The sequence below is a fragment of the Dryobates pubescens genome, chromosome 10, assembly GCF_014839835.1.
Source record: "Dryobates pubescens isolate bDryPub1 chromosome 10, bDryPub1.pri, whole genome shotgun sequence".
NCBI classification, from domain to species: domain Eukaryota; kingdom Metazoa; phylum Chordata; class Aves; order Piciformes; family Picidae; genus Dryobates; species Dryobates pubescens.
The window spans coordinates 35,862,939-35,883,072 of NC_071621.1; the positions used below are offsets into that span (position 1 = coordinate 35,862,939).

The following is a 20,134-nucleotide window of genomic DNA, read 5'->3' on the forward strand; positions in this document are numbered from 1 at the left end:
TCATGTTTGCTTGATTATCTCTGGAATGAAAACGATGCAAAAGCAAACTTTCCAGCCCCCAGGCTATGTTACCCCAAGGAACTGACATTTCTAGGAAGCTTCTGCTCAGAGATACTTGAATTTAATTTGCTAAAATAACAGGAAGGCAGTTTTTGATGTTGCAAGTTAAATAACAAACAACAGCAAAAACCATAGTATAAAATGGTTTTGGTTTCCTTTCTCTTTTCCATGGCATGATAAAAGCACAAGTTATACACCAGTTTATAGCTCCCTTTTCTTTCTTTCATTTATCTGGATTGGTAATCAAAGTGTGAGAAAGGTCCAGCTGAATTAGAATTGTGCTGAGCACACTTCAGGACATGTCTGACACTCCCTTGAATTGTCACTATCTAGGCTAGCTTAAAATTATGCAAGGGAGAGAGAGACAACAGTTGTGAGTAGGAATGTTAAATAAGACCAACACTTTGTCAGCCAGATTTGTTGCTCTTTTTGGACATGAATCATAGAATGGTTTTGGCTGGAAGGGACCTCTAAAGGTCACCTAGTCTAACCCCTTCTGCAGTAAGCAGAGACATTTCAACTAGACCAGGTTGCCCAGAGCCTTGTTGAGCCTCATCGTGAATATCTCCAGGGATTGGGCCTGAACCACCTCGCTGGGCAGCACATTCCCTTTCAGTTGAGAGCAGTGATTTCATTAGCATGTTGTCATCATCATCTGCTATGCACCAATCGGACAGGTGTTAGGTAAGATACACTGCAAGGACAACAGTCATGCTTGGATGGCACCTGGGTGGTCACTGCAGCCCACAGGACACAAAAAAAGGCATAGAATCATCATAGAATCATAGAAGCAATAAGGTTGGAAAAGACCTCAGAGATCATCAAGTCCAACCTGTCACCCAACACCTCAGGACTAACTAAACCATGGCTTCAAGTGTCACATCCAATCATTTTGGAGCACCTCCAGTGATGGTGACTCCACCACCTCCCTGGGCAGCACATTCCAGTGGCCAAGCTCTCTTTCTGGGAAGAACTTTCTCCTCACCTCCAGCCTAAACCTCCCCTGGCACAGCTTGAGACTGTGTCCTCTTGTTCTGGTGCTGGTTGCCTGGGAGAAGAGACCAACCCCCACCTGGTTACAACCTCCCTTCAGGTAGTTGCAGAGAGCAATGAGGTCCCCCCTGAGCCTCCTCTTCTCCAGGCTAAGCAACCCCAGCTCCCTCAGCCTCTCCTCACAGGGCTGTGCTCCAGACCTCTCCCCAGCTTTGCTGCCCTTCTCTGGACACATTCAAATGTCTCAATGTCTTTCTTAAATTGAGGGGCCCAGAACTGGACACACACAGGATACATTCAGTTGTGTTCTCTCTTGCTCCAATACTCCATGGGCTGTATTTTTGGTTTCTTGTAGTGAATGGATCATGTATTTCCAAGACAAAAAAAACAACACCTTACATGAAGTAGCTACATTCAAAAAAGAGCTGAAATGTTTTCAGACTACACGTCTCAAAATTGTAGCTGTGTAGCTGAAGTCCTGAGTTTCCTGGGAGAGCACATCTTGGTGGAAGAAGTGTTGACAACAGTTTGGGTGACAGGTAGCTCTACTTGCAGAGAGACCTGACGAGAAGGGTAAAGGAAACCACAGATGCAGTGTGGAGCAAAACAAGCAAAGGAGAGAAATACCAAGAATGAAAGTGAGCAGCAGGCAGCTAATAAACCAAATTTTCTGCTGAACTAGCTTTTTCCTTTAAAAACCCCCCCATTAATTCTTGTCAAATGAAACCTTATAGACTTCCATACCTTCAAAATGCCAGTACCTTAGTGTTCCAGCAGGCTCCTTGTCGGTGCTGGGGAATGTTATCTGACAAAAGAGCTGGCACTGAACTGAAACATTTATTTCCTTTGGGAAGCAACTTAATTACTGGCAAATGTTTTTCATTTTCACAGAGAATTGGCTATATACCTTGTTTGTTTATTCATTTTTGTCTCTGATGTCAGTCTCTTACCTTTCCTGGCAGGAAAATGTACACGAATTTCATTCCAGGCAAGAGTTTTGCACCTTCCCACAGTGTCTTTTATTAAAAGAGAAAAAACAAACCCAAATCTGCTTCATATTCTATTATTGAAAAACGATGCTACTTACTGACCTTTGTATTTTAAACTTCTTTGTAAACCTTTGGACTCAAAATTCTTTAGAACTAATTAGCTGTTTAGTTGATACTGCCATTTACATTTCTGGCTTCCAAAGGAGATGATGATAGCTTAAATTCCACCGAAGGTACAGGGCAATAAAAAGAGCAACCTGAAAATCTGTTCCAGAATACTTGAGGTATCATTCATCATTGAAATGATCTAATGTGCTCCAAATGGTGGATGGGAGGAAAAAAATATATTAACAAACAAACATTTAAAGGATGAAGCTGCTTTTAGGCAACAAATTGCCAAGTAAGGAAGAATTGCTGATCTGGAGTTGCTGCAAGGTGTCCAGAGAAGGGCAACAAAGCTGGGGAGGGGTCTGGAGCAGAAGCCCTGTGAGGAGATGCTGAGGGAGCTGGGGTTGCTTAGCCTGCAGGAGAGGAGGCTCAGGGGAGACCTTCTTGCTGTCTACAACTCCCTGAAGGGAGGTTGTAGCCAGGTGGGGGTTGGTCTCTTCTCCCTGGCAACCTGTGACAGAACAAGAGGACACAGTCTTAAGCTGTGCCAGGGGAGGTTTAGGCTGGATGTTAGGAAGAGAGATTGGCCATTGGAATGTGTGGCCCAGGGAGCTGGTAGAGTCACCATCACTGGAAGTGGTTAAAAAGAGACTGGATGAGGCCCTTGGTGCCATGGTTTAGTTGATTAGATGGTGTTGGGTGATAGGTTGGACTTGATGATCTCAAAGGTCTTTTGCAACCTGGTTAATTCTATTCTATTCCATTCTAGTCTAGTCTAGTCTAGTCTAGTCTAGTCTGGTGTAGTCTAAGTTCTTCTTATTCAATGAGGAGACCTTCAGAAAACAGTCTAATAGGAAAATAACTGAGACTTGTACTAACCTTTCACCTAAACACGTTGCAAAACATGGCATGGTCTGAAACAAAAGTCCTCACAGAATCACAGAATGTTAGGGGTTGGAAGGGACCTTGAAAGATCATCCAGTCCAACCCCCTGCCAGAGCAAGATCACCTGTAGCAGATCACACTGGAACACATCCAGGTGGGTCCTGAATATCTCCAGAGGGGTAGGCTGCTTACAAGTATATCTTATCTATGCAAGCAAATCCTAAAGCTCTAAATACTTCATAACACTTAAATGTGTTATTAAATATTAGACACATTTAAAATTAAGCTTCTCAAGCCAGCAGTACTTTGTGGCAAGGTGTCTAAACAATAGGTGTCTGAGGGGAGAATAAGGAGAAATGCCATCAGTATTTTGTTCCCAGTCTGACAATTATGTGAACTTCAGTGATGTTGCTTCTCATTTCCTCCCATGCAAAACTTTGCTTCAACAAAGCAGTTACATATGTGCTGAAAGCCCTCACTAAGCAAAGAAATCCCTTACTTAACTGTAAGTCAGACTTAGACCCCAGTGCTTTTTTGCAAGTTGAATGTGTGCCTAAGACCTTTACTGGATGAGAGCCTAATTGAATAAAGTAACGGATTTGAGCCTATCCCCTATAATCTCCTCCATAACCTTCACAATCTTTCCTCTCTAAACTATCTTGCCTGACACTGTTTACCTTGTCTTAGCACTAAATGCAACATGATCCACAGAAAGTTCCACATCTTGAGCTTCACCAAGCTGAACAGGGTGAAGGGATCCTCTAATGGGAAGCTGCTTCTGTAGGTTGTATGAAGCAAAGAATCTGAGTTAATTAGGAATGGAATAGAATAGAATAGAATAGAATAGAATAGAATAGAATAGAATAGAATAGAATAGAATAGAATAGACCAGATTGGAAAAGACCTTTGAGATTGAATCCAACCTATCACCCAACACCATCAAATTAATTAAACGATGGCACCAAGCACCCCAACCAGTCTCTTCCTAAACACCTCCAGTGATGGTGACTCCACCACCTCCCTGGGCAGCACATTCCAATGGCCAATCTCTCTTTCTGGGAAGAATTTCTTCCGAACCTCCAGCCTACACCTCCCCTGGCACAGCTTGAGACTGTGTCCTCTTGTTCTGGTGCTGGTTGCCTTGGAGAAGAGACCAAGCTCCACCTGGCTACAGCCTCCCTTCAGGTAGTTGTAGACAGGAATAAGGTCTTCTCTGAGTCTCCTCTTCTCCAGGCTCAGCAACCCCAGCTCCCAAAGCAGTTAACTGTCAAGTAAGGATGCTGAGCATTACTTCTACAAACCAGTTGAATTCTGGAGTAAGGCCTTGAGTGATGTTGCTTCTCATTTCCTCCCATGCAAAACTTTGCTTCAACAAAGCAGTTACATATGTGCCGAAAGCCCTCACAATTTAATTGTGAGCAGGGTATAAATATTTATTCAGGCAGTGGTGTTCCCCTTCACTGAAAATGTGGTACTTTCCCTTACTATTGTTTACACTTTCACTGCCAACTGGAGCTGCTGTGTGTGACTGAATCCCATACCACCATTTCACTCCAACCTAAGTGGGTTTTTATCCTTCACTCTGCATTGCTTCCCAACCCTCTGGCAAGCACAGCTGTATGGCACAGTCAGCTTTTCTGCCTCGAGTTTGTACTACTGGCCTGGCAGGTTCCAGTCATTGCTTGTGTGGCTTTGTTATGGTTTGCTGATTTGTTATGTGGTTTTGTTGTGATTTCTGCTTTGTTTGTTTTGCTGGTGATGGGTGTGGGTGTGTGGTGTGTGTGGGTGTGTTTTTCTTTGTTGCTTTGTCTCATTTGTTGGTTTGGTTTGTTTGTTTCTTTCTTTGTTTTGGTTGTTTGCTGGTGCTGTTACAACCTGAATGCAGGCATTTGGAGATTTTAGTTTCTCTGGCCATGTATTGCACTTCAGAGTCCCTATCTGTACAGGCAGCAAGATGTATCTTGGAGCCAGCCTAAAGGCATCCTTCAGAAGGCAAACATTTTAAGACAGAGTGATTAGGGGAGAAATATTACTAAAGGTCATTTCTACATCCCCATGGGAATTTCTTCCTCAAACTACCTGAAAAGAGGTTGCAGACAGAATAGAATGGAATGGAATGGAATGGAATGGAATGGAATAGAATAGAATAGAATAGAATAGAATAGAATAGAATAGAATAGAATAGAATAGAATAGAATAGATTAACCAGGTTGGAAAAGACCTTCAAGATCATGTCCAACCTATCACCCAACACCATCTAATCAACTAAACCATGGCAGGTGGGGTTTGGTCTTTTCTCCCAAGCAACCAGCACCAGAACAAGAGGACACAGTCTCAAGCTGCACCAGGGGAAGTTTAGGCTGGAGGTGAGGAGAAAGTTCTACCCAGAAAGAGAGATTGGCCATTGGAATGTGCTGCCCAGGGAGGTGGTGGAGTCACCATCCCTGGAGGTGTTCAAAAGGGGATTGGATGTGGCACTTCAAGCCATGGTTTAGATAGCCATGAGGTGTTGGGTGACAGGTTGGACTTGACGATCTCTGAGGTCTTTTCCAACCTTATTGATTCTATGATTCTATGGCAGCAGTGAACTTCCACAGAATTGGCCTACATAAGTGATCTGAGTAAGTTTTACAAAGCTAAATGAAACCCCAGACTAAATATGAATAACAAAGTTGGACAAGGTGTTTTTATAAAGGATTCTGAGGGCTGCAAATGTGAACAGACAAAGAACAAGCACTTTGTCAGCTGCCAGTTTCTAGTATCTGGATTATCCAACCAAAATTTGGTCAGTTTTTATTTTGCTGTATCTGAAGTGCTTTCCTGATTTCACTTTTTTTTTCCCTTTAAACTTTTTTATTACTATTACAGATAAAAGGCAGCCTCAGTTCTCAGAACTCCTGTTAGCCTCATGTCCTCCTTTGCCCTTGCCTTTCCCATTTTTTCCTCCTGCCTCAGTAACTTTGCAGTGAAGAGTGCAAACAGCAGTTTGTCAGTGCTAATGCACAAGAACATGCCAATCTTTCAGATCTGCAGTCCTGATACTTTTAACTTCACTCTCCTCCAAGGAAAAAGTTTTTACAAGAACTGGGGCACTATGAATGTTTACTCAACGTTGATATTTATGATGTTTTCATAAGCATGTTGTTGGGATGTTGTGCTGTGGACTTCAAGTGTTTCTGTAAACCATGCTCTGTAAACTCTTAGGAGCTGCAGTTTATATTGTAATTGCTTACAAAATTTCAGTTTCTTGATGAGCCTCTGGAAAACTTGGATCCTGCAGATTATTTGGCACTGACCTTTGTGTCTTGGAACTGAATCAGGATGCCCTAGAACAATGCTGCGCCAGGGGAGGTTTAGGCTGGATGTCAGGAAGAAGTTCTTCACAGAGAGAGAGATTGGCCATTGGAATGTGCTGCCCAGGGAGGTGGTGGAGTCACCATCCCTGGAGGTGTTTAGGAAGAAACTGGATGGGATGCTTGGTGCCATGGTTTAGTTGATTAGATGGTGTTGGGTGATAGGTTGGACTTGATGATCTCAAAGGTCTTTTCCAACCTGGTTAACTCCTATTCTATTCTATTCTATTCTATTCTATTCTATTCTATTCTATTCTATTCTATTCTATTCTATTCTATTCTATTCTATTCTATTCTATTCTATTCTACTCTACCCTATCCTATCCTATCCTATCCTATCCTATCCTATCCTATCCTATCCTATCCTAATGGAAACTGCAGAGAATATTCATTTTTTGAATACATTTTTTGCCCTGCCCCTGCTGATCAGTTAATGAAACCTGTGGTGAGTTTTAAGAAAGGACATGGCACAAAGAACTGGGATGTACTTAGCAGTGGTGTCCATAGGTGCATCCTTTCCCAGGCCAAAATCACTGAATCACAAAATGCATCGGGTGGGAAGGGACCCTCGGAGGTCATCTTGTCCAATCCCCCTGCAGTGAGCAGGGACATCTCCAGATAGATCTGGTTGCTCAGGGCCCCATCAAGTTTATCTTGAATGTCTCCAGGGATGGGACCTCCACCACATCTTTGAGCACCCAGTGCCAGTATTTTACCAGTCTCATTGTGAAGTACTTCTTCCTTGAGTCTACCCTGAATTTACCCTGCTCTGGTTTCAAACCATTGCCCCTCATCCTATCTACAAGCCCTTCTAAACAGTTGCCCCCCTTTGCCTTCCTGTAGCTCCTCCTCCTTCTCTGGAGACTTTCAAGCCCGGTGTGGATGCAGTTCTGTGCGAGCTGGGCTAGATTCTATGGTCCTGCTCTGGCATGGGGGGTTGGACTCGATGATCTCCTGAGGTCTCTTCAACCCTCAACATGCTGTGAAGCTCTGAATGTTAGCATGCACTGTGCCACCTTGGGATGCAATCTACCAGAGATGTAAAAGAATGCTTTATTTCCTGTCATAAATTATTGTTGCACACTCTTAACCAGCTCTCCCCCTCTACCTGAGAAGTGCCTGTGTTGCTGTGTAGCATTTCTTGCCCATTAGCTGTTCCAAGACTTGATTATGAATGATTCCACTAAAGCTCTGGCCTCTCTTTAAAGGACATCACTATTTAATGAGGTGTGTATCACAAGGGATTGTTATGCAGTGGTAATGTTGGTGTGGTTGCTCAGTAACTTTTTCTCCACACCAGCTCTGTTCCATAGATTTTACTCATGGTCTGGAAGCATTAATAATCTTCAGTGCAGCACTGTAGCTAAATTGGCAAACACAGTAACTTGGCACATAACCAGAGGAGTATCCTGTAATGTATTATGATACTTGTACTCCTACCTGTCACACTAGTGAGCCTAGTTTTGGACTGCTGTATTAAAAGCAAAGGCTCCTTTTGCACAAAAGAAGACGAAATGTCTACTAAAATCCCTCCAACTGCAGAAACCTTGGCTTGTAGGGAAGAACCAAGGACTAAATGCACAGTCTGTTCAGATAACCAGGAAAAAGGTTTAAAAAAGGTGACTTGATTATAAGTTATGTGAAACTAAAAAGTGATTTTTGAGGGTAGGTTCATTTCCATATAACAGCAAAACACATTATAATGCCAGTGCTCCCAAAATTATTCCTGTTTGGTATAAAATATTATGCAAAAGGAAGTGAAGAATGATGAATTTAGGGTTTGTTGAGCTTGGCACAGTGTGTCTGATTCCCTCTTCAAAGGTTTGAAAACAAGAATAGAATAGAATTAACCAAGTTGGAAAAGACTTTCTTTGAGATCACCGAGTCCAACCCATCACCCAACACCATCTAATCAACTAAACGATGGCACCAAGTGCCTCATCCAGTCTCTTCTTAAACACCTCCAGTGATGGTGACTCCACCACCTCCCTGGGCAGCACATTCCAATGGCCAATTTATCTTTCTGGGAAGAATTTCTTCCTCACATCCAGCCTAAACATCCCCTGGCACAGCTTGAGACTGTGTCCTCTTGTTCTGGTACTGGCTGCCTGGGAGAAGAGACCAACTCTCACCTGGCTACAACCTCCCTTCAGGTAGTTGTAGAGAGCAAGAAGGTCTCCCCTGGGCCTCCTCTTCTCCAGGCTAAGCAACCCCAGCTCCCTCAGCCTCTCCTCCTAGAGCTGTGCTCCAGACCCCTCCCCAGCCTCATTGCCCTTCTCTGGACACCTTCCACCAAGTCAACATCTTTCCTAAATTGGGGGGCCCAGAACTGGACACAAGACTCAAGGTGTGGCCTAACCAGTGCTGAGTCCAGGGCACAATGACCTCCCTGCTCCTGCTGGCCACACTATTCCTGCTGCAGGCCAGGATGCCATTGGCCTTCTTGGCCACCTGGGCACACTGCTGGCTCATGTTCAGCCTGCTATCAACCAGTACCCCCAGAGGGTAAGGGCTGAGGTGCTATGTTTGGTTTATTTTTTAAAGAAGCTCAACCTCAAACAGTTGATTGGCCAAATTCTGAAATAATTGATTGAGAATCAATGGAATGCCAGGCTGGGGGAATGTGATAGTTCCTTTAAACGCTAGAATAAATGCAATATATGTTTTAATCCCTCTACTATTCTCAGACCTGATCCCCACTCATCAGGAACTAAAGGAGAGGACCATAAATTTATTGCAAGGTAGACTGGACCTTTCAAAAGGCACAAAAGGCTGCGAGTTAATGATCTGTAAATAAGTGATTCAATTCTGTACTAAGTGTTCAAGAAAATCTTACACACAGTTGGAAAAACAAATGTAACTGACATTTCTCTCAAATTGTCAGGGCATGCACTCCAGCTGTATTTATATACACATTTTCCCCATGTGCTATTTGCTTGCATTCTTCCGTGACAAACGATGCTGCCTTGTGTTGGAGTTGTCATGTTATCTTTCTTGTCGGAATCAGGAATGTGCACAGGGTTGTTTCAGGACAAAATACTGTCGGCCCTCTTCTCTGGGGTTGCTTAGCCTGGAGAAGAGGAGGCTCAGGGGAGACCTTCTTGCTCTCTACAACTACCTGAAGGGAGGTTGTAGCCAGGTGGGGGTTGGTCTCTTCTCCCAAGCATCTACCAACAGAACAAGAGGGGACAGTCTCAATCTGCACCAGGGGAGGTTTAGGCTGGAGGTTAGGAAGAAGTTCTTCAGAGAAAGAGAGGTTGGCCATTGGAATGTGCTGCCCAGGGAGGTGGTGGAGTCACAGTTACTGGAGGTGTTTAATAAGAGACTGGATGAGTCACTTGGTGCCATGGTTTAGCTAGTCATGAGGTGTTGGGTGATAGGTTGGGCTTCTGTTTTACCCTCATGTTGTGACTGCACACTATAGTTACAGGAATAATGATAAAGGCAAAAAGCATGTAGCTTCAGTTTAATGGGAAAGAATACAGAATACAGAATACAGAATACAGAATACAGAATTAACCATGTTGGAAAAGACCTTTGAGATCATCGAGTCCAACCTATCACCCAACATCATCTAATCAACTAACCCATGGCACCAAGTGCCTCATCAAGTCTCCTCTTAAACACCTCCAGGGATGGTGACTCCACCACCTCCCTGGGCAGCACATTCCAATGGCCAATCTCTCTTTCTGGCAAGAATTTCTTCCTAACATCCAGCCTAAACCTCCCCTGGCACAGCTTGAGACTGTGTCCTCTTGTTCTTGTGCTGGTTGTCTGGGAGAAGAGACCCACCCCCACCTGGACAGTTTCTAAGGAATACAAGTTCCTTCCTAGGGGAAGCTTTCCTTTCTTGGCTCCTCCAGTGATTGCAGTTTTTGCCTCAACAGTTTCAGTTTTGAAGTTTGCTTCATGTGTTTTCTTCCAGTGAAAATGGAAAATGAACTATCACCCTAAATCCCTTCCTAGATGATCCTCTCATGCTGGAAACACGCTGTCTCCACTGTGTGGTGGTTGGAGCCTTAACTGGGATTTAAGAGCTCAGATGGGGGCTGAGGCTGAGAATCCCTGCCCCGCTCCCCCTCTCCTCCTTTCCCAATCAAGAGGAAAAGGATAGAAAGGGATGGAGCAAATATACCAAGAAATAATTTGGAGTCAGTTTGGAAGTAGAGAAGTAAACATTTTCTTTAAACAATATATATATATACAGAACAATAACAGGAAGGGTTCACAAGTGTAAGGAACAAGGATGGATGGGGAAAAATATGTATACAAAAGCAGTCCCTTGGATAGGCATGGATGTAGCAGGGAGGAGGCCTGACCACATGGCAGAGAATCAGGAAGCAAGCAGCAGTCCTCTTGCCCAGGCAAGGCAGAAGCCAAAGACAGAGAAAATGGCTGCAGTCTCTTCCTTTTTATGGGCTTGCTGGACAGGGAGGGGGTGGGTGGAATAGACTGACTCAGTTCCCCAGGGGGAAAACACCCTCCAGGGAGAGCAAGACTCTCACAAGGCCTCCCCCGCTTTCAGGATGGGTGTAACCCATCACACACTAGGTCACCATCCCTTTCTGACTCTCTTTGACCTTCTTCTCTTGCATTCCTCGCTGCACGGTGGCTCACTTGGAGATTGTTTCCTTCTTTGAGCCTAGTGAAGGGCAGCAGTTAGGAAACTTTCCTGGGATGGGAATGCAATGCCTTCAGTACTTTGGTTAGACTTGATGATCTCGAAGGTCTTTTCCAACCTGGTTAATTCTATTCTATTCTATTCTATTCTATTCTATTCTATTCTATTCTATTCTATTCTACTCGCCTGTTGGGCAAGTGCTCTAATCACTCAGCTACTATGCAGAAACTTCACTTTTCCCATTCACTGTGATGAAATCAATGCCAATGGTTCCTTCTCCTCCCATAAGCTCTGAGAAAACACACTGGATCAATCTCCTTAGGGAGGCAGGAAGAATTTAAGGGTCCCTGTCTGCTTAAGTCTAGGCAGACAGCATAAGGGGTTCAGATCACTCCCCATACTGGAAGGACACAGTGTTGTGCTCACAGCACATGCTATCACTCCAGGAAGCTGCAGGATGATCACAACACGTTGAGAGATAGAGGCACCTAGGAGTTATGGTGATTTGACTCTGTACCACTCTCAGGTCCATACAAAATGTTTCAGCACCAGAAATCTTTAAAGCTGTTCCTGGAACATTAAATAGAACACACAGCAAAGTGTTTTAAGTACCTGCAAAAGCTCCAGGAGAGTAGGTTTGAGTGTAGCAGATGTCCATGGGAAAGAGGCTTGGAAGGTGAGTGTCTAGCCAGGGTGAAGAAGCAACCTTACCAGAGAAAGTACGTGCTCATAAGAGAGAGTGCCTGCTGTGACAGTGGCCACCAGCTGACAGGGTGAAGAAAGAAGACCATCATAATTGGAGGGTGGATGTTCAGGAAACAGAGATGAGTTTGTGCTCAAATAATGTTTGATAGTCACATTACAATTTTTCTAATTATTCAGGTTATAACTAGCATCTGTGGCCACTTCTGAGGGCTCTTAACAAGAAGTTTAAAACCCATGCTCCTATATATCTAGGATTGTTTAAAACAGAGAAAGAAGACAAAACTTCGAGAGATCATAGAATCATAGAATCAACAAGGTTGGAAAAGGCCTCAGAGATCATCAAGTCCAACCTGTCACCCAACACCTCAGGACTAACTAAACCATGGCTTCAAGTGCCATGTCCAATCCCCTCTTGAACACCTCCAGGGATGGTGACTCCACCACCTCCCTGGGCAGCACATTCCAATGGCCAATTACTCTTTCTGGGAAGAACTTTCTCCTCACCTCCAGCCTAAACTTCCCCTGGCACAGCTTGAGACTGTGTCCTCTTGTTCTGGTGCTGGTTGTCTGGGAGAAGAGACCAACCCCCACCTGGCTACAACCTCCCTTCAGGTAGTTGCAGACAGCAAGAAGGTCTCCCCTGAGCCTCCTCTTCTGCAGGCTAAACAACCCCAGCTGCCTCAGCCTCTCCTCACAGGGCTGTGCTCCAGACCTCTCCCCAGCCTCGTTGCCCTTCTCTGGACACATTCAAGTGTCTCAATGTCCTTCTTAAATTGAGGGCCCCAGAACTGGACACAGGACTCAAGGTGTGGCCTAACCAGTTCTGAGCCCAGGGCAGAATGACTTCCCTGCTCCTGCTGGCCACACTATTCCTGACCCTTGGGAACGCATGATTTAAGCCACTTGGAAACTCAGCCTTTTCTTTGGCAGAAGAATAGAATAGAATAGAATAGAATAGAATAGAATAGAATAGAATAGAATAGAATAGAATAGCGTAGCATAGCATAGAATAGAATAGAATAGCGTAGCATAGCATAGCATAGCATAGCATAGAATAGAATAGAATATAATAGAATAGAATAGAATAGAATAGACCAGGTTGGAAGAGACCTTCAAGATCATCATGTCCAACCTATCATCCAACACCACCTAATCAACTAAACCATGCAACCAAGCATCCTGCCCTGAACACCCCCAGTGACGGTGACCCCACCACCTCCTCAGGCAGCCCATTCCAGTGGGCAATCACTCTCTCTGTGTAAAACTTCCTCCTAACCTCCAGCCTAAACCTCCCCTGGCGCAGCCTGAGACTGTGTCCAAATGCAGTTGTGTCAGTGTGGCATTGGTCTCTGCCAACCTCTTCTTGGCATGCTGATTGAAAACCTTTGGTTGTTTCTAGGGATAAAGAAAAAGGGGATGTTTTCTGCAAAACAAAACACCAACAAAAAAACCCAAACACCCCATGAAACAAAAGGAAAAAATCTCCAACTAAACCAAAACCCAAGTCAATCAAACAAACAGAAAAAACACACCAAAAAAGCCATGAAAAACCCCACAAACCCCACTCCTTGCTCTGTACCTAGAAAATCCTATCTAGGATACAATGTCAACTGCAGCATGAGTCATGTACTCCACGTACATTACGGCGCTGGGTAAGTGGGCAGTGAAGTACAGCTGCTAGCTCCTGAGTCACCAGCTCCATGTGAGTAGGCAGTAAAACCCTGCATAAGCTGATTTTTCAGAGACATTTCTAAGGGCATTTAGAAGTATAGCATATGGCATGGGCAAATCATTTTGGTTTTGTTTGTGCTCGCTGCAGCCCCAGCTTTGGCCGAGGCTCCACGTTATTAGGCCTGACATATCCTACAAGTTTTATTTTCTGTCATTCCAGCTTTGTCATGCTTGTCTAGAGAATTTTCATCATCTGGTTCCCTGTAAGCAGCTCCCATTTCTTTTTACATGCCAACAGAAATGAGGAAGTGAATGGAAATAGCAGATAAGATAAACAAACTATACTATTTCTTCTGTTGTTCGCACTGCTTTGGCATCAGACCCTGGTACTGGTGAGCCTTAAATTCAAAATATGTATTTTCCCTTTCACTAGTTCTCCTTTCAGTGTCATTTGATGATATAAAATAGCTGTGATTCCCTGCCCTGCTGCTCCTAAACTTCACCAGGCACTTAATATAGCTGCAGAAATCCTGACACTTTCTGCAACAGGGCTCTTGCCAAAATAGCCCCAACTGTGTTTCACAGAGGCCGTGCTCTACTTGCACTCTTTACACTTAGGGCCACATATGGGTCAGACACAACTTCCATCTTTATATAGAACTTAAGTTTCCTCCTAGTTTTCTCTGGACCCTCAGCAAGGAGCTCCTAAGTAACACAACAAATGGCAGCTTTCTGAGTTGCAGGAGAGACAGCCAGCTCAAGCTGGACTGGATGAGGCTTCTTTAGGTATGGCATCACCTGGAGAAACCAGCTTTGGTCTGCTGCCAGCTGCTGCTATCTCAAGGAACAGCCATGTGCACTGCGGTGCCTGGTTTAGAGTGAAAGCGCCCCCGATGACTCACGAGGGTGTTGTATTTGAAAGCTGCTAGCAACAAGGGTGTTTCTTAAAGCTTTTTCTTCATATGAAAATATGTAGCTGGTGCAACTGCCCCTCAAAAAAAAAAGACCCCACCAAACACAAATCAAACACGACCACCACCACAAAAAGTAGACTGGTTGCAAAGCCTAAGCAATCAGAGCGCTGGACTCTTGGGGCGGTGGAGGTGCTCACAGCACCTCTGGTGCCTGTAGTGTCCCTCTAACCCCTGCTCTGCCTGCACACGCTCTGTGCCGGGCACAGCAGCCTGGCTCTCGCAGTACCCCCCACGGGACACCTGATGGAGCAGTATTGAACGTCTAAGAAGCACGTTGCGGCCCTCCCCAGCTTTCAAGGACTTCATCTACAGCAAACAGTAGTTTCTCGGATAGCTTCTTTGTTTTCCCCCGAATTACAGTACAGATGCATGTACGGCTGCCCACCCCCCACCTCCCTCCAGCTTTTTGTATCGCGTTTCAGCCGGGGCGGGGGGAACCCCACGAACAGGATTCTCCACGAGGAAGGAAACTCCTTTTTCACGGTGTAGGGACAAGGGAAGCCGGTGACATCACTCCGCGGCAGAGGCCCTGGCAACCCAGAGCCCCTTCAGAGGTGGCCCCTGCGAGCTCCTCGGCGTCCCCGATGGTCCGCCCGGCTCCGCTTTGGGTCCCTGGGGAGCGCCGCGCACAACAGGCGGCCGGCGGCAAACAAAGGGGCAGCGCCCGGGGGCTGCGGCGGAGCACCGGGACCGGATCGCGGCGCGGCCGGAGCGAAACGCCCCGGCGGCCGGAAGACGGGGCGGGGGGTGAGGGGTGGGGAGAGGGGAGGACCGGCTCAGCCCAGCTGAAAAGGAGGGCTCGCTCGCTTGTCGCCCCCTCACCCCTCGGGTGCTGCCCCGTAGGCGTCCCGCACCATGGCTCTGTCCTGGAGGAGCTGGCTGGCCAATGAGGGGAGCAAACATCTCTTTCTGGTAGGGGGCTGCCCCCGGGGTGTGTCCCCTCGCCGGGGCTGTGCCGTAGGGAAGTTTCGGGAGGTGGGTGCGGGGGTGCTGGTAGGCGGCCAGGGCCGGCCCAAGCGGCTGCCGGCTCGGCGGGGGCACCGGGGAGCCCCGGGGGTCGGGGAGGGTTGCAAACTGGCCCCAGGCCCACTGCAGGATGTCCCAGCCGTGCTCGGCGGGACTCGGGGGCTGGCCGCCGTCGGGGGCGGTTGGCTGGGATGCGCTGCGGGCCGTGTGCGGCTGGCAGAGCGACACGCGTGTGCCCTGGCCCGAGGACAAGGCAGCAGTCCCCTCTCCCGATGGAACTCGGCGCACGTTGTACTTGGGTTTGCTCTTTGTTAGATCCTCTTTGGGAGAGTTTTCGGGAGAAGACGCGTCTGCTTGGAGGTTAAGTTCTTCCTGCCTTTGTCTCTTTGTTGCCAGTTTTTATTCTTTGAGTCTTTAACTGCAATTTGGAGCAGCGTTCTGTATGTGGAGGGCTTTTCCAGCTCTCCGTAGTCTTAAGTCACAAAGGTAAAGTTTTATGAAGTTCAATGAAAGTGAAAATTCTCTCATAGGGACTATTATTTATTTATTTTAAAAGTATATACTTTATGCTGAATGCTTAATATTTGTTTTCCCAATCCATTTACATATGCTCACGAAACTACGGGCAGATCAGTTCATGAATGAAATAAACACGGGAAAGTTCACACACGTAACTTTCACTTACAATCTCTTGTTTCTGTTTCATTTTAGTTTTCCTGGCTCTCCCTCAATGTATGGCTCTTCTGGAAAACCTTCCTGCTCTATTACCAAGGGCGGCAGTATTATTATTTGCATCAGATGTTAGGGGTGAGTGACCCGGACATTACTTTTGCCCTGGAATTCGGGATGCTGGGAGATGGGAAAGGGGCAGAATGCATTTGCTAATCGGGGATGACACAAACTGCCTGTTAACTCTGCAAAGTGGGGAAAGATTAAGTAGGGAATTACTGGGATACTGCTGGCAGTTGTTTAGGAGTATAAGGTGAACAGTGTTGAGAAGAAAAAGAGTCAGTCAAGTGTGGAACAGCTATCCTTCCCCTTCCTCTCCTTCCTCCCAGTGTTCCCAGCTGCAGACAGGCACACAGGAACACAAACACGCTCAACAGATGACTGGAGCTGAGCTTTTTGTCATCAAAATGTTAGCTAAGCTTATGGGCTCGTGCTGGCAAATTCCTCCTAATCCACTCGTTGAGATATGTATTTACTGAAGGAATTCCTCTGATAAGTCTGATTTCTTTTTGGTCTCTGTCATCCCCTTAGGTATTCCATTTTGTGCAAGTCATTGCAATTTATGTCTTTTTGGGCTTGTGTTCTAATAAGAAATCCTTAGAATCTGAATAGTTTAATGAAGATCTGACTGTTCTGATTTAACGAGGGCCACATCCATCACCACCAGAAGAACCCAAAAAGATAAGTTTGAGGAAGTGAGATACTGCTCCATCTTGTCAGGCTATCCAGAGCTAAACAGCATTAGAGTTGTTTGAAATTGCTTGTATTCAAAGGGATGGATTAAGGTTTAACAGCTTTCTGGAAGATGTTCTAGGGCTGCTCATAACTTGAGGAAAATGTGGATGACGAACATGATGCCTTGTTACACTCTCACACTCAGGATTTATTTCAATGGGAAATGGACATGGGGTTGAAGTGCAGGTGATGCACATCCTACCCTGCTATTATGACTGACTCAGATGTGTTCAAGAAATGAATCTTAGCAAAGGTAACACAAAAAGATGGGAATGAAAATAAAGTAAATCCTTCATGATGGCGACTGTCCTGATAGGAAAAGCATGAGAATGTGTTTCATTTTACCACTGTCTCAAAGGGCTTTGCAGCCTAGGGCATCCATCTGAAAACTCTGGTTGTTCCTGGTAGAGCAAGTGGGTTGTTTATAAAACAAGTGTTCTCGGGCCAGCATGTTGGGCCAGATTGTCAGCTGGTGTCAATCAGGAAAGTTCCTCTCAGTTCCAAAGTCTTATCCTGGACCAGCTCATTGTCTGGTCTTCTTTTGGTTTCCTTGTATTTCCAAATGAAAAATACATGCAAAGCAATTACAAAGCATGGTCAGAACCTGTGAGATGATTCAAGCAACAGATTCCTTGTCTTGGTCAGGAGAGGAGGACCAAGGAGCCATTCATTCAAGTTTGTCTAACTGTGTCTGTAACAGTGGGGGGAAAAAGTGCCCAAGGAGTTTACAGACTGTCTAAAATGAGGAGGAAATTGAAGAACTAAGTCTAAAAGATACTTTTGTTCCAAGTTCTGAAGCTAATTCAGAGTTTCTAAAAGAAATAAAGTCAGTAAAACACTGTCACAATTCATTCACTTTTTACACTTTGCCTAAATATCATCTTTAGACCCCAAAGTTAGCCTCTTCCCTTCTCTTCAATGTTTTTAGCATATGCATAGGACGCATACAGATGACTGTGGTAAGGTTGGGAAAACTAGGCTCAATTTTAGCCTGTTCAGGAAAGAGAGTAAGCATAACTTTCCATGGGGAATTTTTCTTCTCTCTCCCTGGGCCCACAGGTATATACCAGACTCCTCTCTGTTCCCCAGGTGGATGCATGGCTTGCAGTGCCTCTGTGTGCCATTTCTGGATGTTTGAAAATGTTGAGATTTAGATGAAAATTCTCCATTTATAAATCAAGAGTCCATTTTTCATTTATTTTTTTTCTTGGTCTTAACAGAATGAACTTTTTTACAGGTGCTCATATGCAAATGTATTCCTTTTTCCATCCAGTTAATAAAAAATGGCAAAAAGCAATGGTGTCTTATGAATAAAACCTTCCTTCCTCCTGTGTTCCTGTGAGGTCTACTAAGGATTTTTTTTTCCTCTCTCTTTGTATTCTACACTAGTCTAAAATCTCCTTAAGAATTTCTGCACTTGCAGCCCTGAAAGATTTGCCACAGGTAATTTCATTGTTTACCAAGTAAAAGGATGGAGAACAAGAGGAGTTGCTGCAGGAAATCAGATTGTGATAGGAAATAAGATTTTTGGACTGTCCTGACTCTGTTCAACTCTGCCATGTTTTCATGTAATGTCTTTTTTTTTCCCCTGATGTGAAGAAGGAGAAAGAATGAAGTTAGTCTTTTATTCAGTGGTCGGTGAAAGGGTTCACTTTCCTTCAGCCTTACACAGAAGAAGGTTGCTCAGTTTGACTGTTTTCTGATTGCATCCTCTGTGACCTTCACTAGATAGAATAGAATAAAATAGAATAGACCAGGTTGGAAAAGACCTTCAAGATCGAGTCTAACCTATCACCCAACACCATCTAATCAACTAAACCATGGCACCAAGTGCCTCATCCAGGCTCTTCTTAAACACCTCCAGTGATGGTGACTCCACCACCTCCCTGGGCAGCACATTCCAATGGCCAATGTCTCTTTCTGGGAAGAATTTCTTCCTAACATCCAGCCTAAACCTCCCCTGGTGCAGCTTGAGACTGTGTCCTCTTGTTCTGGTGCTGGGTGCCTGGGAGAAGAGACCAACCCCCCCCTCCTTTCAGGTAGTTGTAGAGAGCAAGAAGGTCTCCCCTGAACCTCCTATGCAGGCTAAGCAACCCCAGCTGCCTCAGCCTCTCCTCACAGGGCTGTGCTCCAAACTCCTCCCCAGCTTTATTGCCCTTCTCTGGACACATTCCATCAACTCAGCATGTTTCCTAAGCTGAGGGGCCCAGAACTGGACACAGGACTCAAGGTGCTTAGCATAGGATTTTAAAATTATGTAGGGACCTAACTCCCTCCCAGTCTTTCAGTGATCATCTTTCTGATCCTTTATTCTATACCTGTAAAAAGACACTAAAGGTATGGTGGTCTCCTGGAAGTGCAAAGAGAATAAATAAGTCAAAGGCAGTGCTGTGCAACAAGGAGGTTCATCAGCCTATTCTGCACTATAAAATTTAGTGAGTAGATTTATGTTGTTACAGATGTCACTGCTTTGTTCACTTTGAGTCCTCTTGATGAGACCATGAGCTCCATCCCTGGAGGTTGTAAAAAATAATTGGGCGAAGCTCTGAGCAAACTTAGAGTTTGCTGTTGAATTTGCTTAGAGCAGGAGGTTTGGATGGAGACACCCTGACATCCATGATTATACAATTCTTGAGGTGTAAGTTCAAGCAGAACCTAGCAGATATAAAACCTTTGTTGCCTTGAACCATGCCCTTGTGTGCACAATTGATTGTAACACTGCAGATCATAGACTTACTGCTTGAATGCCTTTGTTGTGGCTGGTTCAGGAGTATGATTCAGATAAGGAATAACTGCATTAAATAAAACAAACATTTAATAATAACAACATTTTATACATTTATGAACTACATACTGATAAGAAATAATTACATTTAATAAACAATAGAAACATTTAATAAATGGTACCTTGCATCCTCACATTGAATAGAATAGAATTAACCAGGTTGGAAAAGACCTTTGAGATCATCGAGTCCAACCCATCACCCAACACCATCTGATCAGCTAAACCATGGCACCCAGTGCCTCACCCAGTCTCTTCCTAAACGCCTCCAGTGATGATGAATCCACCACCTCCCTGGGCAGCACATTCCAATGGCCCATCGCTCTTTCACTCTTGCTTAGAGAAGCCTGGGAAACACCTAGCAGACATGGATTTCTTATAAAGGAATGTGGCAAAGGAGAAAGGAATATTCTTTATCTTCATGATAGATATTGCAAGATGTAGTAGGCATGGATTACAGAAAGGCAGATTCATAAATTGCTTGCTGTGACTCCAAGATCTTCATTATTGAGGTTTTTCTGTCTGCTCAGTTAGAGACATGTGTAAATGATTAATTTCCTTGC

At 44.9% G+C, this 20,134-nt stretch overlaps 1 protein-coding gene across 2 annotated transcripts in view; it reads left to right on the forward strand.

Moving 5' to 3' along the window:
• The first annotated feature begins 15,202 nt into the window (after nt 1-15,202).
• NOX4 (NADPH oxidase 4) overlaps nt 15,203-20,134 on the forward strand; it is a 126,483-nt gene continuing 121,551 nt past the window's right edge. Inside the window, exons 1-2 of one of the 2 annotated variants that reach the window (XM_009901507.2) lie at nt 15,203-15,271; nt 16,037-16,132. In XM_009901507.2, coding sequence (XP_009899809.2) covers nt 15,215-15,271; nt 16,037-16,132 — 153 coding nt within the window. In that variant the 5' untranslated portion in view covers nt 15,203-15,214. Of the gene's footprint in view, nt 15,272-16,036; nt 16,133-20,134 lie in introns of those variants that run through there. The other variant, XM_054164645.1, reaches the window with a different exon arrangement.